General features: G+C 40.7%; 1 protein-coding gene across 1 annotated transcript in view; it reads right to left on the bottom strand.

Annotated features, from left to right (window-relative positions):
* LOC135506873 (uncharacterized) overlaps positions 1–25,224 on the bottom strand; it is a 38,010-nt gene extending 12,786 nt beyond the window's left edge. Inside the window, exons 1-14 of the mRNA XM_064926287.1 lie at positions 24,680–25,224; positions 24,462–24,562; positions 22,898–23,012; positions 21,584–22,682; positions 19,102–19,328; positions 18,881–19,002; positions 18,611–18,725; positions 16,968–18,048; positions 14,474–14,694; positions 14,254–14,375; positions 13,980–14,094; positions 12,631–13,765; positions 4,137–4,146; positions 3,561–3,864 (exon numbers count right to left, since the gene is read on the bottom strand). Coding sequence (XP_064782359.1) covers positions 3,561–3,864; positions 4,137–4,146; positions 12,631–13,765; positions 13,980–14,094; positions 14,254–14,375; positions 14,474–14,694; positions 16,968–18,048; positions 18,611–18,725; positions 18,881–19,002; positions 19,102–19,328; positions 21,584–22,682; positions 22,898–23,012; positions 24,462–24,562; positions 24,680–24,893 — 4,981 coding nt within the window. The 5' untranslated portion in view covers positions 24,894–25,224. The remainder of the gene's footprint in view (positions 1–3,560; positions 3,865–4,136; positions 4,147–12,630; positions 13,766–13,979; positions 14,095–14,253; positions 14,376–14,473; positions 14,695–16,967; positions 18,049–18,610; positions 18,726–18,880; positions 19,003–19,101; positions 19,329–21,583; positions 22,683–22,897; positions 23,013–24,461; positions 24,563–24,679) is intronic.
* Positions 25,225–25,778: the final 554 nt, after the last annotated feature.

Here is a 25,778-nt window from a genome sequence, read left to right as displayed (position 1 = left end):
TTATTTTTTTGAGCAGTGTATAAAGAGAATTACCGAAATTGAAAAAATGCAGGCATTTATAAATAAAATCCTGTCTTACTTTATCAAATGCCTTTTCAAAATCTGCTATAAATACCATTCTAGGCTTTTTATATGTTTCATGATGTTCTATTATTTCTAGTAGTTGTCGTATATTATCTCCAATGTATCGTCCATGTAAAAAACCTCTCTGATCAGGATGAACAATACCTGGTAAAATCCTTTTAATTCTGAGTGCTATGCATTTTGCATCACAACATTTGTTCAAGCCTAAAATGTTAGTGCTATGCATTATGTTTCAGGCATGAATTTTCTTACGATACTTACAATTTACATATTGATTTTATTATGATCTTAATGATATGTACGTTCAACCTTTTGGCAGGTATCTCGCTACATAAATGCACCTCAGGCGGCAGACAGCTTCGTGAATAGACCACAATATTTAACATTTCCATCTATTGCAGGGATGGGCAACTTTGATGTGGTGGGGGATACAAAAACCCTGAACTCATAATGAGGGGCTGCAGTGGCTGGTGGGTCTACGTATCCACATCCACACATGCAGTTAGCCTCCTTTACCTCATTCTGTCAGTAGAGGATGCCTGGTTATTCTTTGAAAGTGGTTTCCTCACCATCTTAAATAAGTATGCCACTTTCAAAAAATGTAGAACCAGGAACAGATATAGCCCTTGGTTCACTCCAGACCTGACTGCACTTGACCAGCACAAAAACATCCTGTGGCATACTACATTAGCATCGAATAGCCCTCGCGATATGCAACTTTTCAGGAAAGTTAGGAACCAATATACACACGCAGTTAGGAAAGCAAAGGCTAGCTTTTTCAAACAGAAATTTGCATCCTGTAGCACAAACTCCAAAAAGTTCTGGGACACTGTAAAGCCCATGGAGAATAAGAGCTCCTCCTCCCAGCTGCCCACTGCACTGAGGCTAGGAAACACTGTCACCACCGATAAATCCACGATAATTGAGAATTTCAATAAGCATTTTTCTACTGCTGGCCATGCTTTCCACCCGGCTACCCCTAACATAGTCAACAGCCCTGCACCTCCCACAGCAACTTGCCCAAGCCTCCCCATTTCTCCTTCACCCAAATCCAGATAGCTGATGTTCTGAGAGAGCTGCAAAATCTGGACCCCTACAAATCAGCCGGGCTAGACAGTCTGGACCCTCTCTTTCTAAAATTATCTGCCGAAATTGCTGCAACCCCTATTACTAACCTGTTCAACCTCTCTTTCGTATTGTCTGAGATCCCCAAAGATTGAAAGCTGCCGCGGTCATCCCCCTCTTCAAAGGGGGTGACACTCTAGAACCAAACTGCTACAGACCTATATCTATCCTACCATGCCTTTCTAAGGTCTTCGAAAGCCAAATTTAACAAACAGATCACCGACCATTTCAAATCCCACCGTAACTTCTCCACTATGCAATCTGGTTTCCGAGCTGGTCATGGGTGCACCTCAGCCACACAAGGTCCTAAACGATATCATAACCGCCATCGATAAGAGACAGTACTGTGCAGCTGTATTCATCAACCTGGCCAAGGCTTTCGACTCTGTCAATCACCACATTCTTATCGGCAGACTCAGCAGCCTTGGTTTCTCAAATTACTGCCTCGCCTAGTTCACCAGCTACTTCTCAGACAGAGTTCAATGTGTCAAATCGGAGGGCCTGTTGTCCGGACCTCAGGCAGTCTCTACGGGAGTGCCACGGGGTTCAATTGTCTGGCCAACTCTCTTCTCTGTACAAATCAACGATGTCACTCTTGCTACTGGTGATTCCCTGATCCACCTCTACGCAGATGACACCATTCTGTATACTTCTGGCCCTTCTTTGGACACTGTGTTAACTAACCTCCAGACGAGCTTCAATGCCACACAACTCTCCTCCCATGGCCTCCATGCTCTTCAACCGATCGCTGCCTACACCTGCCCGCCCATCCAGCATCACTACTCTGGACGGCTCTGACTTAGAATATGTGGACAACTACAAATACCTAGGTGTCTGGTTAGACTGTAAACTCTCCTTCCAGACTCACATTAAGGATCTCCAATCCAAAATAGAATTTGGAATTGGCTTCCTATTTCGCAACAAAGCATCCTTCACTCATGCTGCCGAACAAACCCTTGTAAAACTGACCATCCTACCGATCCTCGACTTCGGCGATGTCATTTACAAAATAGCCTCCAACACTCTACTCAGCAAATTGGATGCAGTCTATCACAGTGCCATCGTTTTGTCACCAAAGCCCATATACTACCCATTACTGCGACCTGTACGCTCTCGTTGGCTGGCCCTCGCTTCATACTCGTCGCCAAACCCACTGGCTCCAGGTCATCTATAAGTCTTTGCTAGGTAAAGCCCCACCTTATCTCAGCTCACTGGTCACCATAGCAGCACCCACTTGTAGCACGCGCTCCAGCAGGTATATTTCACTGGTCACCCCCAAAGCCAATTCCTACTTTGGCCGCCTTTCCTTCCAGTTCTCTGCTGCCAATGACTGGAACGAACTGCAAAAATCACTGAAGCTGGAAACTCATATCTCCCTCAATAACTTTAAGCACCAGCTGTCAGAGCAGCTCAAAGATCACTGCACATGCACATAGCCCATCTGTAAATAGCCCATCCAACTATCTCATCCCCAAACTGTTATTTATTTTGCTCCTTTGCACCCCAGTATCTCTACTTGCACACTCATCTTCTGCACATCTATCACTCCAGTGTTTAATTGCTATATTGTAATTATTTTTGTCACCCTGGCCTATTTCTTGCCTTACCTCCCTTATCCTACCTCATTTGCACACACTGTATATACACTTTTTCTATTGTATTATTGACTGTATGTTTGTTTATTCCATGTGTAACTCTGTGTTGTTGTTTGTGTCACACTGCTTTGCTTTATCTTGGCCAGGTCGTATTTGTAAATAGCATACCTGGTTAAATAAAGAAAAAATTGATTTTTTTTTTTTGCCATAGGGTGGAGAGAAATGTTTGCAGTTTTTAATATGATATATGAGCGAGAGTGACTAACAAAATCAATGCAGATCCCATCGGTAATTCAACCATGATTACTACAAATTTAGACAGGCTCTTATGGAAAAAGATTGCAGTCAGAGTGCAGTATAACTGTAGTTAGAATGCGGTATAACTGCAGTATGCTGCAAATGCTGTGAACAAAATAGCACTTTTTTTACTGCAGTTATTCTGCAATTACTGCACACAAAATACCACAGTTGACAGCAGTTACTGCACTTTTACTGCTGTTTCAAAACTGCAATCTTCTTTTGTAAGTTGCTGGCTCGACTAATTTACCAGTTTAAAAAAATGTTAGCTGACATGGGCTGATTGAGTGACTGTCAGTGACTGACATAAGATAACTGCTGATGCACAACTCAATTTTACCTCGTGTATTCTACTATTCTAACTCTTCAACAGTAAATTGAGACCCCGCTAGTTGCCCATCCCTGGTCTATTGAATGTGCTAGCAATCAAATTACCATGAATAAGACGTCATCAACTACCTTTTCTCCTGACTCGTTGTGTTTTCTTCAGCTCGCTCTCCATCACTTGACACTTCCTTTTCAGTAAATCAATATCTCGCTGGCTTTGGGTCATTTCCAAACGTATAACTGCACAGCTATCATCTACACGTTGGTTTATTTCTGCTACAGCTGCTTTAGCTAAAACCTCCATTAAGGAGACCAACTGCGCCTGAAAATTGCAGCTGGCCATCTTGTTCAGCCAGTATTCTCTGTGATTAAGTAAATAGTCTACAAATCTCGAGCCAATGTGCAATAAACAATCCGTTAATTTCAATTTCTCACACTATGTTAAATGTTATTTGCCCAATTTGGCATTTGTTAAGAGATCGATTCAAGCAATAGATGTTGATCAATTCCAACAATGTTCAAAAGGGAGATACGTGCGCAATCGCACTTCCGTTCAACTTGTGACGTAAGTATTTATTACCGTAAATATGAGACCGCAAAAGCCCTTCAAAATGGGCAGTGTTGAGCACTGGCAAGAGAAATACCAAAGTGTATAGGACAGCCATATCTATCGACAAAAAAAATATATGTTAAAGTCCAGTGGCTCACATGGTTAGAACTGCATAAAAGGTTATATGCATTTATAATGCACTATTTAAATGTATAATGCACAACACACTGTGATAAAATACAAAAACACTTTATTCAACCATTATTCAAATTTATGGTTCCTTATGAGTCTAATAATGCCTTTATAAAGGATTGAACACAGGTGTCAGGAAATTGTTAAACATTTAAAATATTGCCATCTCTGTTGTCATCCACACAACCTAATGAAACCATTCTGAAAATGTGGTATAGTATTTATTAAAGGGATATAACTTGTTTGACACAGCTGGGGATCAAAGACAATAATCTAGTTTCATGTAAACTTAAAATAATATGCATTTTAGCTGATTTACATTGAGGTTATTCACTTAGGGTTTTTAAGGCACATACATATATAAGTAGAGGTATTAGATATAAAGAGTATGCATATTAGATAGTGTGTAGAAGATAACATTGATGGAGCTGCCTGAGAGAATATGCATATGATTACAGTAGTACTGACATATCCGTGTGAGACTTAGTTAAATATGGTTGGATGTATATGGAGCAGTGTGTGTATACAATGGACTGTGTGTGTACATTGGGTGGTTATTCTCTCCAGGAGAGGAAGTAGAGCTGGCCCAGTGCATCGCCACACACCAGTTCACTGGTGCAGTGTGGGTTCAACTCCAAGACCATAACAGGACCCACACACACACCTGTACAGAGTTAGAGAGAGATGGAGTGTAAGCATATATAAACAAAAAGTGCATTGGTCTGACTTTTCATCAATTTTTGATGAAATCATTTGAGTGTGTGGAAACTGAAGAGTTAAAATGACATGAACCTGTTTCTTGGTGTTTCTGTCCCACAGTTTTGTCATGGGATGCTGAGATCATCGTGCTGTAGTTGAGTCACAGTACACTGATCCTGTCACTGTCAGGACCCGGTTACGAACCTGGGTCTCCGGAGTGAGAAACAGTCACTTAACCAACTGAGCCACGAATAGTCAGCAGAACCCAGAAGATGAGGCAGACACAGCAGTACTTAAGACGGTGTATTTAATAAAGTAAAAAGGAAAAGTCCTTCAATACAAAATGGCAAATCCAAAAGGTGGTAGGTATAGCACAAAAAAGCCTCAAGAGATACTCAAAAAACAAAAACAGAATTCCACAAGAATCGACAAGAATACATAGAACACTAGGGCTGGGTGCTAACATACAAACACAGAGCACAGAACTGAGGGAAACTAAGGGTTTAAATACAATCAGGGAAAACGAGGCACAGGTGCAAATAATAATGGGAATCAAGGGAAAAAACATAAGGTCAAAAAGCACAATGGGGGCATCTAGTGACCAAAACCCGGAACAACCCTGGCCAAATCCTGACAGTCACTGTGTGCCTAGGGAAAATCAATCTTCAGTTTCATCAGAGGAAAAGGGAGAGCTCTTACAGGTTTCTTGCTGCATGGCAACCACAGCATTCTGCAGCGATACGCCATCCCATCTGGCTTGCGCTTAGTGAGACTATCAATTGTTTTCCAACAGGACATTGACGCAACACACCTCCAGGCTCTGTAAAGGTTATTTGACCAAGAAGGAGAGTGATGGTGTGCTGCATCAGATGACCGAGCCTCCACAATCGCCCAACCTCAACCCAATTGAGATGGTTTGGGATGAATTGGACCGCAGAGTGAAGGAAAAGCAGCCAACAAGTGCTCAGCATATGTGGGATCTCCTTCAAGACTGTTGGAAAAGCATTCCAGGTGAAGCTGATTGAGAGAATGCCAAGAGTGTGCAAAAATGTCATCGAGGCAAATGTTGGCCACTTTGAAGAATCTCAAATCTAAAAAATATTTTGATTTGTTAAACACTTTTTTGGTTACTACATGATCCATATGTGTTATTTCATAGTTTTGATGTCTTCACTATTGTTCTCCAATGTAGAAAACATTAAAAATTAAGAAAAACCCTGGAATGAGTAGGTGTGTCCAAACTCTTTACTGGTACTTTATACGCAGTTTAAGTCGGAAGTTTACATACACTTAGGTTGGAGTCATTAAAACTCGTTTTCAACAACTCCACAAATTTCTTGTTAATAAACTATAGTTTTGGCAAGTCGGTTAGGACATACACTTTGTGCATGACACAAGTAATTTTTCCAACAATTGTTTACAGACAGATTATTTCACATATAATTCACTGCATCACAATTCCAGTGGGTCAGAAGTTTACCAACACTAAGTTGACTGTGCCTTTAATAAACAGCTTGGGAAATTCCGGGAAAATGATGTCATGGCTTTAGAAGCTTCTGATAGGCTAATTGACATTATTTGAGTCAATTGGAGGAGTACCTGAAAATGGAACTTATATGTTTAAGTAATGATTAGAATATTCCACCCTGAAACCATATAATTGTATGAAATTAATTAGAATCATAAAGTTACTAATTAGAATCATAAAGTTTCTAGTAATGAGGTGTGTAGGTTTAGACAGTAAAACTATATCTCTGTACAAAATGTCTTTATAGTATCTTAAACACAGACTGTCTGAGCAAAATTTGGTGCCGACCTTGCAAGGGGCCTCTGAGAGATTTGAGGGAGGACAGGGAGTGCTTCCCACGGTCTCGCTAATCTTTGTCGGCTGGGTAGTGATACCTTGTGTGCGTAGGATACCTACTGTTCGTGTGTATGTACAGTGCCTTGCGAAAGTATTCGGCCCCCTTGAACTTTGCGACCTTTGCCACATTTCAAGCTTCAAACATAAAGATATAAAACTGTATTTTTTTGTGAAGAATCAACAACAAGTGGGACACAATCATGAAGTGGAACAACATTTATTGGATATTTCAAACTTTTTTAACAAATCAAAAATGAAAAATTTGGTGTGCAAAATTATTCAGCCCCTTTACTTTCAGTGCAGCAAACTCTCTCCACAAGTTCAGTGAGGATCTCTGAATGATCCAATGTTGACCTAAATGACTAATGATGATAAATACAATCCACCTGTGTGTAATCAAGTCTCTGTATAAATGCACCTGCACTGTGATAGTCTCAGAGGTCCATTAAAAGCGCAGAGAGCATCATGAAGAATAAGGAACACACCAGGCAGGTCCAAGATACTGTTGTGAAGAAGTTTAAAGACGGATTTGGATACGAAAAGATTTCCCAAGCTTTAAACATCCCAAGGAGCACTGTGCAAGCGATAATATTGAAATGGAAGGAGTATCAGACCACTGCAAATCTACCAAGACCTGGCCGTCCCTCTAAACTTTCAGCTCATACAAGGAGAAGACTGATCAGAGATGCAGCCAAGAGGCCCATGATCACTCTGGATGAACTGCAGAGATCTACAGCTGAGGTGGGAGACTCTGTCCATAGGACAACAATCAGTCATATATTGCACAAATCTGGCCTTTATGGAAGAGTGGCAAGAAGAAAGCCATTTCTTAAAGATATCCATAAAAAGTGTCGTTTAAAGTTTGCCACAAGCCACCTGGGAGACACACCAAACATGTGGAAGAAGGTGCTCTGGTCAGATGAAACCAAAATTGAACTTTTTGGCAACAATGCAAAACGTTATGTTTGGCGTAAAAGCAACACAGCTCATCACCCTGACCACATCATGCCCACTGTCAAACATGGTGGTGGCAGCATCATGGTTTGGGCCTGCTTTTCTTCAGCAGGGACAGGGAAGATGGTTAAAATTGATGGGAAGATGGATGGAGCCAAATACAGGACCATTCTGGAAGAAACCCTGATGGAGTCTGCAAAAGACCTGAGACTGGGACGGAGATTTGTCTTCCAACAAGACAATGATCCAAAACATAAAGCAAAATCTACAATGGGATGGTTCAAAAATAAACATATCCAGGTGTTAGAATGGCCAAGTCAAAGTCCAGACCTGAATCCAATCGAGAATCTGTGGAAAGAACTGAAAACTGCTGTTCACAAATGCTCTCCATCCAACCTCACTGAACTCGAGCTGTTTTGCAAGGAGGAATGGGAAACATTTTCAGTCTCTCGATGTGCAAAACTGATAGAGACATACCCCAAGCGACTTACAGCTGTAATCGCAGCAATAGGTGGCGCTACAAAGTATTAACTTAAGGGGGCTGAATAATTTTGCACACCCAATTTTTCAGTTTTTGATTTGTTAAAAAAGTTTGAAATATCCAATAAATGTCGTTCCACTTCATGATTGTGTCCCACTTGTTGTTGATTCTTCACAAAAAATACAGTTTTATATCTTTATGTTTGAAGCCTGAAATGTGGCAAAAGGTCGCAAAGTTCAAGGGGGCCGAATACTTTCGCAAGGCACTGTATGTGCGTATGATATCTGCTATTTGTGTGGAAGTATGTGCGCTGCTATAAAATTGATGTCTTTGTATTGTGAACTTCAGGATGTTCTTGTGAATAAACTGTACTAACCTTTTGCATAAGCTGAGTCTGACTAATTATTATTAAACCCATGGTCTTACAAACCTCGGGATTGGTCAAAGCTATTGATTGATTGTTATTATCGTTGGGATTGAAAATTCTCTTGACAGTACCTGTGGATGTATTTCAAGGCCGACCTTCAAACTCAGTGCCTCTTCGCTTGACATCGTGGGAAAATCAAAAGAAATCATCCAAGACCTCCGAAAAAAATTGTAGACCTCCACAAGTCTAGTTCATCCTTGGGAGCAATTTCCAAATACCTGAAGATACCACTTCCATCTGTACAAACAATAGTAAGCAAGTATAAACACCATGGGACCATGCAGCCGCCATACCACTCAGGAACGAGATGCGTTCTGTCTCCTAGCGATGAACGTACTTTGGTGCAAAAAGTGCAAATCAATCCCAGAACAACAGCAAATGACCTTGTGAAGATGCTGGAGGAAACAGGTACAAAAGTATCTATATCCACAGTAAAACGAGTCCTATATTGACATAACCTGAAAGGCCGCTCAGCAAGGAAGAAGCCACTGCTCCAAAACAGCCATAAAAAAGCCAGACTATGGTTTGCAACTGTACATGGGGACAAAGATTGTACTTTCTGGAGAAATGTCCTCTGGTCTGATGAAACAAAAATAGAACTGTTTGGCCATAATGACCATTGTTATGTTTGGAGGAAAAAGGGGGAGACTTGCAAGCCGAAGAACACCACCCCAACTGTGAAGCAAGGGGGTGGCAGCATCATTTTGTGGGTGTGCTTTGCTGCAAGAGTGACTGGGGCACTTCACAAAATAGATGGCATCATGAGGAGGAAATATATATTGAAGCAACATCTCAAGACATCTGTCAGGAAGTTAAAGCTTGGTTGCAAATGGGTCTTCCAAATGGACAATGACCCCAAGCATACTTCCAAAGTTGTGGCAAAATGGCTTAAGGACAGCAAAGTCAAGGTACTGGAGTGACCATCACAAAGCCCTGACCTCAATCCCATAGAACATTTGTGGGCAGAACTGAAAAAGCGTGTGCGAGCAAGGAGGCCTACAAACCTAGCTCAGTTACACCAGCTCTGTCAGGAGGAAGCCAAAATTCACCCAACTCATTGTGGTGTCATGACGTTGCCCTCTTTGGGTATAGCAAGCCCATCCCCCTCTCCCTGCCTCCTTCAACTAGGCTGTTGTGGTCAGATAGAGGTCGTAAATTCCTGAGAAGACCCTGCCTCATGGCCACACAGTATAAGAGACCGAGTGAATTTTCATAGAGAACAAAGGAATTTCTTCCACCTCACAGAACTTGAGGTATAAAAGTTTGGTGAAGAATCCAGCTACGAACTGGTCCGTTTGTTACATTTTGGGGAAGGTCATGGGAGACGGTGTGGCCACATTGCCATAATGCTGTTTCTATAATAGCCTCAGATATGAGATTTACATCTAATTGTTGTATAAGATGAATGAGTGAGAATGATACTGTTTGTAAAATTGTGTGATGTGATTTTGGACTGTTTAATGAAGGAAACTCCAATTCCCTTGTGTGTTTAACGAAATCAGAGGAACGCCCCTGAGCCCAGTTAGTGTCAGGCATGCTGGGACAGCCCTTTTCTGCAATTCCGAATAAAACCCAACTTTGAGAAATTATCACCAGACCATGTTTCTCTCAATCACGGGAGTACAACGGTTGTAGACCATTGCTGAATCTTTAAACCATACCACGTGGTTAAACTCTTAGACTACTGAACACGTCTTTGAAATTAATTACTAGTCTGCAGCTAGGAATTTGATATCATTGAATGCGAAGAAGGACAACCGCCGAAACATTCATTCTATTATGAACCTGAATGAATCCCACTCTAAACGATCCATTATAACCACAACAGAGAGAGAAACGGATAATTCTACAAAAGAAATAAACTTTTCAACAGCGATCAAGACGAGACACTGAGCGTAAATATATATATTGATTGCAATTGTTCCCGAATGAGTGAGCGTTCATGCGTAAAGGATTAGCATTTCAATTGTTATAATTATCAACTCTGTAGTGACTTCTCAACTGACCATCCTACCGATTCTCGACTTCGGCGATTTCATTTACAAAATAGCCTCCAACAGTCTACTCAACAAATTGCATGCAGTCTATCACAGTGCCATCACCAAAGCCCCATAAAAGCCCCATATTCTACCCACCACTGTGACCTGTACGCTCTCGTTCGCTGGCCCTCGCTTCATACATCTACAAGTCTGCTAGGTAAAGCCCGCCTTATCTTAGCTCACTGGTAGCAGCACCCACTCATAGCACGCGCTCCAGCAGGTATATCTCACTGGCCACCCCCAAAGCCAATTCTTTCTTTGGCCGCCTTTCCTTCCAGTTCTCTGCTGCCAATGACTGGAACGAACTGCAAAAATCACTGAAGCTGGAGACTCATCTCCCTCACTAGCTTTAAGCACCAGCTGTCAGAGCAGCTCACAGATCATTGCAACTGTACATAGCCCAACTACCTCATCCCCAAACTGTTATATATTTTGCTCCTTTGCACCCCAGTATCTCTACTTGCACATTCATCTTCTGCACATCTACCATTCCAGTGTTTAATTGCTATATTGTAATTACTTCGCCACCTTGGCCTATTTATTGCTTTACCTCCCTCATCCTACCTCATTTGCACACACTGTATAGACTTTTTCTACTGCATTATTGACAGTATGTTTATTTATTCCATGTGTAACTCTGTGTTGTTGTATGTGTCGAACTGCTTTGCTTTATCCTGGCCAGGTCACAGTTGTAAATGAGAACTTGTTCTCAACTAGCCTACCTGGTTAAATAAAGGTTAAATACATTTTTTTGTAAAAGGTGATGTACCACACATTGGGTTGAGAGACCTCTTCAATAGACATCTCGCTGTTTCTACACTGTCTCTCCATAGCTGTGCTGTACTCCTTTGCTTGTTCAAAACAATCTCGACTGGATATGAAGATCTCTTTGATGCCACGTGGTAAAAACCTGGAAAATAACTGTATTCAGTAAAATATTAGGGCTATTCACACATTCTTGTTTTGCACATGCAATCAATATTATAATGAATAATAACACATCAATTAACAGTACCTTTTCATCTGCGCGTTTTCTTCAGCTCACTCTCCATCATTCGACACTTCCTTTTCAGTACATCAATATCTCGCTGGCTTTGGGTCATTTCCAAACGTATAACAGCACAGCCATCTACACGTTTGTTTATTTATGCTACTGCTGCTTTAGCCAAAACCTCCATAATGGATAATAACTGCAGCTGAAAATTGCAGCCCACCATATTGTCCAGCCTAAATTATAGATTTTTATTCTTTATTTGAAGTAAAAAGTCTACAATTTCCAAGCTAATGAGCAATAAACAGTTCGTAGAAGTTGCTAAATGACAACAATGTAGTGAAGTGGGAGATGCATGAGCAATTGCAATCACACCTCCGTTCAACTCATGATGCAAGTATTTATTACCATAAATATGAGACTACAACAGACGTTGAAAATTCTTAGAACAAGCACTGGAAAAGCAAATACTGTACCAGACTATATTCTAGTCTGAATTTACAGTGTAGGGTAGCCATCTCTATTGACTAAAAAATAAGACGCTTTACTATCTGAATAAATTCTTCAGAATTTACCCCATGGCTATGGCTCACATGGTTATCAATCATAAAAGGCTATAGATGCATAATGCACGACACTGTGGTGAAACGTAACATACAGAAACACTTCAGCCATTCATAAAAACTCATGGTTTATATATGATCAAATATTGTCATTTCCATTCTCATGAACACAACCTAAAGAAACCCGTCTGAAAATGTGGTATGGTATTTATTAAAGGATAGAAAAAGGTAGAACTGATGAGACACGCTGTACCAAAATAAATGAATATCGGGAATCAATGCAATTGCACATTAGATGAGGCCTTCTCAGTAGGAGGAGCCTAGTATTTCTTGCTTACGGCATTCAATTAACAAAACAGTACGTTCTAAATACTATGTAATACGATTAGTACACAGTATGCAGTTTAAGTAATTGTTAAAGAAAAACTATGCAATTATGAACTATTTATTCCATCTGTTCTGAGACAACAATAAACTTGTGTGTGGATCCCCAGGGAATGCGGGTACCACGTATTGAGAGACTGGACCCTCCCCTATGTGAGTCCTTTGATGTGACTTCATTTTGGAGCGCTGGGTGAAGCATTTCCCACACTGTGTGCACTCATACGGTTTCTCCCCGGTGTGGACCAGAGCATGTCTGATTAGGTTGCACTGCTTGGTAAAACTCCTGCCACACTGTTCACAGGTGTACGGTTTCTCTCCGGTGTGACTCCGGAGGTGTACTTTGAGCTGGCACAGACGCTGGAAGCTCTTCCCACAAAAGGTGCAGCTGAAACGCCTCTCAGTGGTGCCACCTGATCTCCACTGAGTCCTCATTCTCTTCACCATGTTAAAACTACTGTGACTCAGGCTGTATCCAGAGAAGGTGGAGGTGGTGGCCATGTTTGACCCTGTCATGCACTCACTCAATCTCACTGTTGCTTCTGAAGCCCTGTATTGATGCAGTCTTGGCTGTAGAGCTAAACTATTTCCTTCATTACTTGAGTTCAGCATCTCACTGCTCTGTGCCTCTGGCATCTGTTGTCTAGTTTCATCAGCCATTGTCCTGATATGTCTTTTCATGTGTGCTGCTGCACTGAACATGTTAGCATGTGGTTTCCATATAGAAGAGTGAAGCGATGGCCCCACTTCATCTGTCATGGTAGGAACAGATGGCAGCCCACTATGAGATGGGAAAATTGAGATATTCTGAGAGTACTCTTCTGTGGAATGAAAGGAGAAATCTGGGTGGCCATCAGGGTCAGTGTCTCTGCCTGGATTCACAGAGGTCCACAGCTGCCCATCAGTCTCATCCATAACAAACTGGTCAGGTCCTGCCAGGGCCGTGGTCGGATCTAACTCCTCCTCTTTCTCATCCTTCACCAGCACGAGGTCTAGTGAGTCCTCGTCTGGCCGGTGCTGCTCTGTGCTGAACACATCTGTAGATGATAGCCAGGGTGTTCCTGGTTCCTCTGGATGATCAGAACTGGGGTGATGTTCCACTGAGTCTCTGGGAGATATATTGGGTTGCGTGATGAAGTCCTCATCACAGAGCTGTTGCTCAAAGGATGGTGGTTTCCCAGGCTTGGAACCAGACTCTAAAGATTTTGGGATCAACATAAAATAAACGTTACAAAAGACCCTTAACAGTTGAAAAACATGACTGCTTTAGAACTGACTGTGTGTCCGTGCGCTAAATATGCCAGGACATAAAACACCCAACCCCAATGCAGCGATTTGTAAAAGTGCACACCACCACATCCACAGTATTCCATAGACAGACAGAGCAGTAGCCCTTATGGTCACACCCACCCTCTCCAGTGATCCTGAGCTCTTCCTGAGGGTCAGTCTTCCACACATCCTCTGCTGTCTCCTCATCTTTGATCAGTATGGGTTCAGTCTCCACTCTCTGCTCCACATCAGTAGGCTGTAACAGGGAAAGAGGTTATTACTCAGGACACACACCATATCTAACCCTTTTCATGCTCATGAATCACACAAAAGCAGTAAATTCTCCTGATAATCCAATAACATAATTGATCCAAGATGTCAGGTCTCTGTAATTGTAAAAGGTGATGTATCACACCTGGGGTTGAGAGTCCCCTTCAACAGACATCTCGCTGTCTCTCCACTGTGAGCTAGTCCTCTGCTTGTTCGAAACAATCTTGACTGGATATGGAGATCTCTCCGATGCCATGGGGTAAAAACCTGGAAAATCATTATATTCAGTCAAATATTAGGGCTATTCACACATTTGGGTTTTGCATATTCAATCAATTTACCACAAATAATAACACAACAACTACCCTTTCGTCTGCGCGTTTTCTTCAGCTCGCTCTCCATCATGTGACACTTCCTTTTCAGTACATCAATATCTCGCTGGCTTTGGGTAATTTCCAAACGTATAACAGCACAGCTATCATCTACGCGTTTGTTTATTTCTGTTACAGCTGCTTTAGCCAATACCTCCATAATGGATACAAACTGAGCCTGAAAATTGCAGCTGGCCATCTTGTCCAGCCCAAATTACAGATGTGTATTCTCTGTGTGAAGTAAATAGCTAACGTGCAATAAACAATCCGTAGATCTTGCTAAATAACAACAATGTAGTGAAGTGGGAGATGAGTGCGCAATTTCAATAGCACTTCCGTTAAACTCTTGACGTAAGTATTTAGTACCGTAAATATGCGACTGCAACAGCCCTTCAAATTGTTAGAATTAGCACTGGCAAGACAATACAAGGGTCGATTCTAGTCTGCAGATACGGTGTTGGGTAGCCATCTCTATTGACAAAAAAAGAACACGTTAAACTTTCTGAATAAAGAATTCAGATTGTAAAACGTCGTGTTTTTTTTGCCAATAGGTATGGCTACATGTAGGAGAGATTGCAATGCAGTGGCTCACATGGTTATTAATGCATAAAAAGGCTATCAATACATAATGCATTCCTCACTGTGGAAAAACGGAAAATACAAAAACCCGTTGTTCAACCATTCATAAAAACTCATGAATGATCAAATATTGTCATTAATGTTATCATCTACACTCTCATCGACACAACCTTATGAAACCATTCTGAAAATGTGGTATGGTATTTATTAAAGGATAGAAAAGTTATACAACTTTTTTGACACACAGCTGGGGAACAAAGATGATAAACTATTTTCATGTTAACTTCAAATAAACTTAATTTCATGATATATTTCAAGTAACTATTGCATACTATATACATTATAGCTCATTTGCATTCAGAGGTTCTTCTCTGGGTTTTTAAGGCACAGTGCTTTCAGAAAGTATTCATACCCCTTGACTTATTCCACATTTTGTTGTGTTACAGCCCAAATTTTAAATGGATTAAATAGATTTTTTTCTCACCCATCTATACACAATACCCCATGATGACAAAGTGAAAACATGCTTTTAGAAATGTTTGAAAATGTATTGAAAATGACAAACTGAAATAAATTATTTACATAAGTAATCACAGCCCTGAGTAAATACATGCTAGAATCACCTTTGGCAGCGATTACAGCTGTGAGTCTTTCTGGGTAAGTCTTTAAGAGCTTTGGATTGTAAAATATTTTCTCATTATTAATTTCAAAATTCTTCAAGCTCTGTCAAATTCGTTGTTGTTCATTGCTAGACAACTATTTTCAAGTCTTGCCATAGACTTTCAAGCTGATTTAAGACAAAACTGTAACTTGGCCACTCAGGAACATTCACTGTCTTCTTGGTAAACAACTCCAGTGTAGATGGAATAAGTACAATGATGTTGATCCATCCTCAGTTTTCTCATATCACAGCCATTCAACTCTGTAACTGTTTAAGTCACCATTGACCTCATGGTGAAATCCCTGAGTCGTTTCCTTCCTCTACGGCAACTGAGTTAGGAAGGACGCCTGTATCTTTATAGTGACTGGGTGTATTGTTACACCATGCAAAGTGTAATTAATAACTTCACCATGCTCAAAGGGTTAAGCACATTTTTACACGTGAACTTATTTAGGATTTCCATAACAAAGGTGCTGAATACTTATTGACTCAAGACATTTTAGCTTTTTATTTATTTATTAATTTGTAAACATAAAAAAAACAATTCATTATGATATTTTGGGGTAATGTGTGTAGGCCAGTGACAAGCAATCTCAATTTAATCCATTTTAAATTTAGGCTGTAACACAACAAAATGTTTTAAATGAGACTACAGTACAGAATGTCTCCATTTTATTTTCTGTTTTTCTGTTTAGAAATGAATGCACTTTATGCATCTAGTCTCCCAATTTGAAGGTGTCTTAAGTATTTGGACAAACTCACTTATAGTCTATTACTAAAATACATAAAGTTAATTCATTTCTAAACGGTAAAACAGATATGTATGAAAATATCCTAAAATAAAAGGTGAAATTCTGTACTGTCACCTCATATAAAACATTTTATCTCAAATCCAGAATGTTGGAGTATAGAGCCAAATTAAATATTTTAGCTTCACTGTCCAAGTAAATACGTAGGGGAGTGTATTATTGATCTTAAACTGCAGATTGACTCTTTAATTAAATAAATGTTATTGAATATAACATGTTTTTTTACGATTTTGTGGAAGCAATACACAATGTTACCAGGTGTAAATAAATAGGTTAATAAAATAAAAGTGATGATCCATTAACAGTCAAATCTAAAAACCATTTCACAAATCAATTAGGAGAAAAATCTTGTCAAAATGTCCCAAAATATCTTCTTTCCTATATTTTCCCATAGAAAATGCAATTATGTTCCTATTTGATCCATCTGTTCTGAGACTACATTAAACTTCTGCGTGGATCCCCAGGGTATGCGGGTGCCACATATTGAGACACTGGACTCTCTCCTATGTGAGTTCTCTGATGTGACGTCATTTTGGAGCGCTGGGTGAAGCATTTCCCACACTGTGTGCACTCATACGGTTTCTCCCCACTGTGGACCAGAGCATGTCTGATCAGGTTGCACTGCTTGGTGAAACTCTTGCCACACTGTTCACAGGTGTACGGTTTCTCTCCGGTGTGACTCCGGAGGTGTTCTTTGAGCTGCCAGAAACGTTGGAAGCGCTTCCCACAGAAGGTGCAGCTGAATCGCCTCTCGGTGGTGCTGCCAGAACTCCACTGAGTCCTCATTCTCTTCACCATGTTAAAACTACTGTGACTCAGGCTGTATCCAGAGAAGGTGGAGGTGGTGGCCATGTTTGACCCTGTCATGCACTCACTCAATCTCACTGTTGCTTCTGAAGCCCTGTATTGATGCTGCCTTGGCTGTAGAGCTAAACTATTACTTACATTATTTGAGATCAGCATCTCACTGCTCTGTCCCTCTGGCATCTGTTGTCTAGTCTCATCAGCCGATGTCCTGACATGTCTTTTCATGTGTGCTGCTGCACTGAACATGTTAGCATGTGGTTTCACAATAGAATAGTGAAGTGATGGCCCGATATCATGAGACGGGAAAATTGAGATATTCTGAGAGTACTCTTCCGTGGAATGAAAGGAGAAATCTGGGTGGCCATCAGGGTCAGTATCTCTGCCTGGATCAACTGACGTCCATAGATGCCCATCAGTGTCATCCATTACAAATTGGTCAGGTCCTGCCGGGACCGTGGTCTGATCCAGCTCCTCCTCTTTCTCATCCTTCACCATCACTAGCTCTAGTGAGTCCTTGCTCTTGGCTGGCCGGTGCTGCTCTGTACTGAACACCTCTGTAGATGCGAGCCGGGGTGTTCCTGGTTCCTCTGGACGATCAGAATTGGGGTAATGTTCAACTGAGTTTTCGGGAGATATGTTGGGTTGTGTGATGAAGTCTTCATCACAGTTCCATTGGTCAAAGGATGGTGGTTTCCCAGGCTTGGAACCAGACTCTAAAGATTTTAGGATAAAAATAAAATGAACATTACAAAAGACACTTTATGATTTTGTCAATGAGACCCTTTATCTACTTCCCCAGTCAGATGAACTTGTGGATACAATTTTTTATGTATCTGTGTCCAGTATGAAGTAAGTTAGAGGTAGTTTGCGAGACAATGTTAACTAGCGTTAGCGCAATGAATGATTGGAAGTCTATGATTATCTGCTACTGTAGTATACTAGAAGATACCCAGAGACTTCCAGTCATTGCGCTAATGCTAGTTAGCATTGGCTCGCAAATCTACTTTACCTTCATTCATACTGGATAGAGACAAAAAAATGGTACCCATGAATTCATCTGACTCTGGGGAAGTAAGTAAAAGGCAAAATTCTGAAGTATCCCTTTAACAGTTGCATACCATGTCTGCTTTAGGACTGACTATGTCTGTACGTTGGCGTCTTATATGCTAACATAAAACACAGAACATCAACGTAGCCATTTGGAATGTGCATACCACCACACTCACACAGTCTTCCATAGACAGACTGAGCCGTACCCCTTATGGTCACACCCACCCTCTCCAGTGATCCTGAGCTCTTCCTGAGGGGCAGTCTTCCACACGTCCTCTGCTGTCTCCTCATCTTTGATCAGTATGAGTTCAGTCTTCACTCCCTGCTCCACATCGGTAGACTAACAGGGGACTGAGGTTATTACTCTGGACACACAGCATATCTAACCCTTTTCATACTCATAAATCACACGAAAGTACATTCTTTTGACGTTACAATAACAGAAATGAATCAATAGGTCAGTTCTCTGTAATTGTAAAAGGTGATGGATCACACCTGCGGTTGAGAGTCCACTTCAACAGCACTCTCTCGGTCTCTCCGCTGTGAGCTACTTCTCTGCTTGTTCAAAACAATCTTGACTGGATATGAAGATCTCTCTGATGCCATGGGGTAAAAACCTGGAAAATCATTGTATTCAAATATTCGAGCAACATTTCACACAATTCGGTTTTAAATATGCAATGCATTCAATTGACTATGAATAACACATCAACTACCTTTTCTCCTGACTCGTCCATGCGTCTTCTTCAGCTCGCTCTCCATCATTTGACACTTCCTTTTCAGTACATCAATATCTCGCTGGCTTTGGGTCATTTCCAAACGTATAACAGCACAGCTATCATCTACACGTTGGTTTATTTCTGCTACAGCTGCTTTAGCTAATACCTCCATAATGGATAATAACTGCGCCTGAAAATTGCTGCTGGCCATCTTGTCCAGCCCAAATTACAGATTTGTATTCTCTGTGTAAGGTAAATGGTCTACAATGTCCAAGCTAATGTGCAATAAACAAACCGAAGATAAATGGCAACAATGTCTAATGTCTGAAGTGGAGATGCGTGCGCAATTGCAATCGGACCTCCGTTCAACTCGTGACGTAAGTATTTATTACCGTAAATATGAGACTGCAACAAACCTTCAAACCGTAAGAATTAGCACAGGCAAGACAAATACTGTACCAGGGTTTATTCAGGTCTGCATGTAGGGTTGCCATATCTATTAAACAAAAAACGTCTTCAGTTTTAGTCAATTGTTATGGCTACATGTAGGGGAGAGTGCATTGTGCAGTGGCCCACATGCATGGTTATTAATGCATAAAAGGCTATAGATGCATTATGCATGACGCACTTTGGTAAAACGTAAAATACCAAAACACTTTCTACCATTCATTAAAACTCATGGTTTATATATGATCAAATATTGACATCGACACAACCTAATGAAACTATTCTGAAAATGTGGTATCGTATTTATTAAAGGATTGAAAAAGGTATACAACTTGTTAGAAACATAGCTGGGGAACAAAGATATTAAACTAGTTTAATGTAAATTTCCTTCAATGATACTGTATATTTCAAGTAACTATTGCATTATACATGCATTATAGCAGAGTTACATTAGGAGGTTATTCTCTTAGGGTTTTAAAGGCACATGCATATACTCCCCTATCTATTCTTTTGGACAATGAAGCTACAACTTTTAATTTGGCTCTATTCTCCAGTATTTTGGATTTGAGATAAAATGTCTTATATCAGGGGACAGTACGGAATGTCACCTTTTATTTGAGGATATTTAATGCATATCTGTTTATGAACGTCATATATCTAACCACCACATTTAGAATAATAATTTTGGGGGTGATTATATTTGTCACACAAGTGTGTAATGAAAATGTGTTTCTTGCATATCCCAACTCCCAAGACACCCGCAGGGAGTGGAGTCACAGGAAGGCTCTCCATTGTCTAGTGCCCCTGGGGCAATTTGGATTAAGTGCCTTGCTCAAAGGCACAAGGGTGAAAGATTTCCTTGTCTGCTCCTTTATTTGAACCAGCAACCTTTGGGTTATTGGCCCAATGCTCTAACCTCGATACTGCTTGCCACCCCCATTCGAAGGTGTCATAAGTATTTTGGACATATTCACTTAACTTTTGACTAAATTAAATAAACTAAGTATTTGGTCACACATTCCTACCACGCAATGACTACATCAAGCTTGTGACTATACAAAGTTGTTGGTTTCATTTGCAGTTTGTTTTGATTGCTTTGGTTGATGTCGTGGCCAATAGAAATTAATGGTAAATAATGTATTGCGTCAGAGTCACTTTTATTGTAAATAAGAAATTAAGAATGTAATCTACATTAATGGGGATGCTACCATGATTACGAATAATCCTAAATGAATCGTAGATAATGATGAGTGAGAAAGTTACAGATGCACATAGATCATGCCCCCAAAACATGCTAACCTCTCACCATTACCAATAACATGGGAGGTAAGCGTCTATTTGTGTGGTATGATATTCATGCCTCTAACTTTCTCACTCATCATTAGCTAGGATTCATTCATGATTATCCGTAATCATGGTAGCATTCAGATTCATGTAAAAGGGTTCAGAAACATATTCTATTCTTATTTAAAATAAAAGTGACTCCAAAATGACACAATAAATTATTTACCATTCATTTATACAGGGTACAACATAATCCAAAACAAACTGCAAATGAATCCAACAAGTTTGTAGTCACAAGCTTGATGTAGTCATTGTGTGCTAAGAATATGGGACCAAATATCAAACTTTTGAGAATATGTAATACATCATACGTGAATTTGTCAAAATACTTATGCCTCCTTCAAATGGGGGGAGAGTACATACATACAGTGCTTTCATTTCTAAACTGTAAAATATATGTCTGAAAATATCCTCAAATAAAAGGTGACATTCTGTACTGTCGGCTCATATAAAACATTTGATCTCCAATCAAAATCCTGGAGTATAGAGCCAAATAAAAAGTTTTAGCTTCACTGTCAAAATAAATACATAGGGGAGTGCATCAGTAGAGGTATTAGATACAAAAACAAAGCACATCAGATAGTGTAGAAGATAGCGAGAAGTGTTGATTGATCTACATTTTCACATTGAAAGTGTTTTCCGAAGCATAATGCAATTCTGTTCCTGTTTGTTCCATCTGTTCTGAGACTACATTAAACTTGTGCGTGGATCCCCAGGGTATGCGGGTGCCACATATTGAGACACTGGATTCTCTCCTATGTGTGTTCTCTGATGTGACGTCATATTGGAGCGCTGAGTGAAGCATTTCCCACACTGTGTGCACTCATACGGTTTCTCCCCACTGTGGACCACAGCATGTCTGATCAAGTTGCACTGCTTGGTAAAACTCCTGCCACACTGTTCGCAGGTGTACGGTTTCTCTCCGGTGTGACTCCGGAGGTGTTCTTTGAGCTGCCAGAAACGTGGGAAGCTCTTACCACAGAAGGTGCAGCTGAAACGCCTCTCGGTGGTGCCACCTGATCTCCACTGAGTCCTCATTCTCTTCACCATGTTAAAACTACTGTGACTCAGGCTGTATCCAGAGAAGGTGGAGGTGGTGGCCATGTTTGACCCTGTCATGCACTCACTCAATCTCACTGTTGCTTCTGAAGCCCTGTATTGATGCTGCCTTGACTGTAGAGCTAAACTATTTCCTTCATTATTGGAGTTCAGCCTTTTACTGCTCTGTCCCTCTGGCATCTGTTGTCTAGTCTCATCAGCCAATGTCCTGACATGTGTTTTCATGTGTTTTGCTGCACTGAACATGTTAGCATGTGGTTTCCATATAGAGTGAAGCGATGGCCCTACATCATCTGTCATAGTAGGAACAGATGGCAGCCCACTATGAGATGGGACCATTGAGATATTCTGGGAGTACTCTTCTGTGGAATGAAAGGAGAAATCTGGGTGGCCTTCAGGGTCAGTGTCTCTGCCTGGATCCAAAGAGGTCATCAGCTGCCCATCAGACTCATCCACGACAAACTGGTCAGGTCCTACCAGGGTCATGGTCTGATCCAGCTCCTCCTCTTTCACCATCACTAGGTCTAGTGAGTCCTCGTCCGAAAGGTGCTGCTCTGTGCTGAACACCTCTGTAGATGCGAGCCGGGGTGTTCCTGGTTCCTCTGGACGATCAGAATTGGGGTAATGTTCCACTGAGTCTCTGGGAGATATATTGGGTTGTGTGATGAAGTCCTCATCACAGTGCCGTTGCTCAAAGGATGGTGGTTTCCCAGGCTTGGAACCAGACTCTAAAGATTTGAGGAAGAACAGAAATTAAACATTATAAAAGACCCTTAACTGTTGCAAAATACGACTGCTTTAGAACTAACTTTGTGCGTACATTCCCTCCATATGCCAGAACACAAAACACCTAACACCAATGTAGCAATTTGCAACGTGCATACCATCACACCCACAGTCTTCCATAGACAGACAGAGCAGTACCCCTTATGGTCACACCCACCCTCTCCAGTGATCCTGAACTCTTCCTGAGGGTCAGTCTTCCACACATCCTCTGCTGTCTCCTCATCTTTGATCAGTATGGGTTCAGTCTCCACTCTCTGCTCCACATCTGTAGGCTGTAACAGGGACTGAGGTTATTAGTCTGGACACACGCCATATATTTATTTATATTACCTTTATTCAACCAGGAAAAGCCCCTTGAGACATAGTCTCTTTTGCAAGGGAGACCTGGCCAGAAGGCAGCAGCAATCAATACATTACAACACTTAAAACATACAATACAATCACATTAGCACAGCAATACAATCCAGCCTACAGGAAACATTTACACTCCTCTTGAACAGAGTTTTGTACCAGAGTTTTAAAGTCATCGAGGGGCAATAGACTACTACATCTAGTTGAAGCATACTTTCCAGAACATTCCATGCCTCTCGTGCACAATAGGAGAAGCAGTCTTGCCTAATACAGTAAGGGCCCTGGGGACTTTAAGTAGCAACCACCTAGTAGATCGTGGTTGCTACTTGCTACTTATTTTTCACCATAATTTGCAAATAAATGCATTTAAAAAATCCTACAATGTGATTTTCTGGATTTTCTTTCTCATTTTGTCTGTCATAGTTGAAGTGTACCTATGATGAAAATTACAGGCGTCTCTCAAGTGGGAGAACTTGCACAATTGGTGGCTGACTAAATACTTTTTTGCCCCACTGTACATGCCTTAGTTATAAAAAGAATATATAGAATCTTAGCTTTAATTTTACGTGCTTCTATGAACTTCACATATTGGTGCTCGTGGGTCCTTTTAGATGGAAAGCTGCTAGTGGTGAAGGAGAGCAGGCTACAGAGGGAGTTTATCCAGGGCTTTGTATATGAACACATAGCTAATGTATTTCATACTCAATCACACAAAAACTGTAAATTCTCCTGATATTCCAATAACAGAATTGATCCAAGAGATCAGGTCTCTGTAAATGGTCATGTATTACACTCCTTAAGTTCCAAGGATCCATGTTATTTTCAGAGGTAGACTGACTCTGGCTGCCAAAACAGCCAAATACTCCAAACTAAACGTAAATCGATTCTCAATTGCGATACGGTTCTAGAAACATAACGCCCTTTACTTTGATGTCACAACAAAATAATGCCATAAATGCAAAATATACACTTACTATACACTGTAATTTTATCACAGTTGCATCCAACACTATTTTTCAGTGACACGTTTCTGGCGGCCTTCTTCCATTACACACTAGGTGTTCGAAGCAGCCTTGGTAACCTTAGCTAAATAGCTCAGGTGGTCCCTCTGTCCTCCATAAACACGTACTGTAACATGGGGATATGGCCTTATGGGAGCACTAACCCTAAACCTATAAAAAGGTGTGTATCAATTTAACCTTTTGGTGTTTTTAAAATTATTTATCGCTTATATGAAAGTTAAGTTCCTTATGCTTCCAAAACCGTACCTCAAGCGATGCATAGTAATGTAGGGTCCCCTGTACAGAAGACGCCTTCATCCAATGACTCTTATGTGTAATGGAATTGCGAGTCATGATCAAGGGCTACACCTGGGGTTGAGAGTCCTCTTCAACAGCCTTCTCTCCGTCTCTCCACTGTGAGTTACTCCTCTGCTTATTCAAAACGATATTGACTGGATTTGAAGATCTCTCTGATGCCATGGGAATAAAAAAAAATGAAAATATTCAGTCAAATATTAGGGCTATTCACACATTTGTTTTTTTGCATATACAATCAATTTACCACGAATAACGAATAAATCAACTACCTTTTCTCCTTACTCGTCCTCGTGTCTTCTTCAGCTCGCTCTCCATCATTTGACACTTCCTTTTCAGTACATCAATATCTTGCTGGCTTTGGATAATTTCCATGCGTATAACAGAACAGCTATCATCTACACGATTGTTTATTTCTGCTACAGCTGCTTTAGCCAATACCTCCAGAATGGATACCAACTGTGCCTGGAAATTGCAGCTTGCCATCTTGTCCAACCCAAAATTACAGATGCGTATTCCCTGTGTGAAGTAAATAGTATTCAATATCCAAGATAATGTGCAATAAACAATCCGTATATGTCTATAAATGACAACAATGTAGTGAAGCGGAAGATACGTGCAATCCTTCTTCTTCTTCTATGGTATAATGTCGTTTGCAATAACTTGATGTGCATTTCGCCACCTATTGTGCGGGTGAACAATTTCCAAGCTAATGTGCGATAAACAATCCGTAGATGTTGATAACTGGCAACAATATGGGAAATGCGTGCGCAATTGCATTTCTTGGTCTGCTTCTTGTTCTTCCGCAAACATACGTTAGATGTGCATCCCGCCTCCAACTGGGTGGGGTGAAAACTGTGGAACTGCTATTTCAACCTCCTTCACCCTAACAGCGCACTCCTGAAACTCGAGCACGTGGTTCCCACCACAAATGCAGCACCGTGTTTCCATCCAATTACTCTTTCACAACATATTTATATATGATCAAAATATTGTCATCAACACAACCTTATAAAACTATTGTGAAAATGTGGTAAAGTAGAAGGTAAAGTAAAACACACTGAACAAAATGCAACACACAAAATTTCAAATATTTTACTGAGGTACAGTTCATATTTTTTAACCAGGCAAGTCAGTTAAGAACAAATTCTTATTTTCAATGACGTCCTGGGAACAGTGGGTTAACTGCAGATTTGTACCTTGTCAGCTCGGGGGCTTGAACTCGCAACCTTCTGGTTACTAGCCTAATGCTCTAACCACTAGGCTACCCTGCCACCCCAGAAATCACAAATCAATCAATTGAAATAAATCAATTAGGCCCTAATCTATGTATTTTACATGACTGGGAATACAGATATGCATCTGTTGGTT

Source organism: Oncorhynchus masou, chromosome 3 (genome assembly GCF_036934945.1).
Source record: "Oncorhynchus masou masou isolate Uvic2021 chromosome 3, UVic_Omas_1.1, whole genome shotgun sequence".
NCBI classification, from domain to species: domain Eukaryota; kingdom Metazoa; phylum Chordata; class Actinopteri; order Salmoniformes; family Salmonidae; genus Oncorhynchus; species Oncorhynchus masou.
The sequence above is the reverse complement of the archived record's forward strand: the minus strand, read 5'-3'. Positions and strand labels throughout refer to the sequence as shown.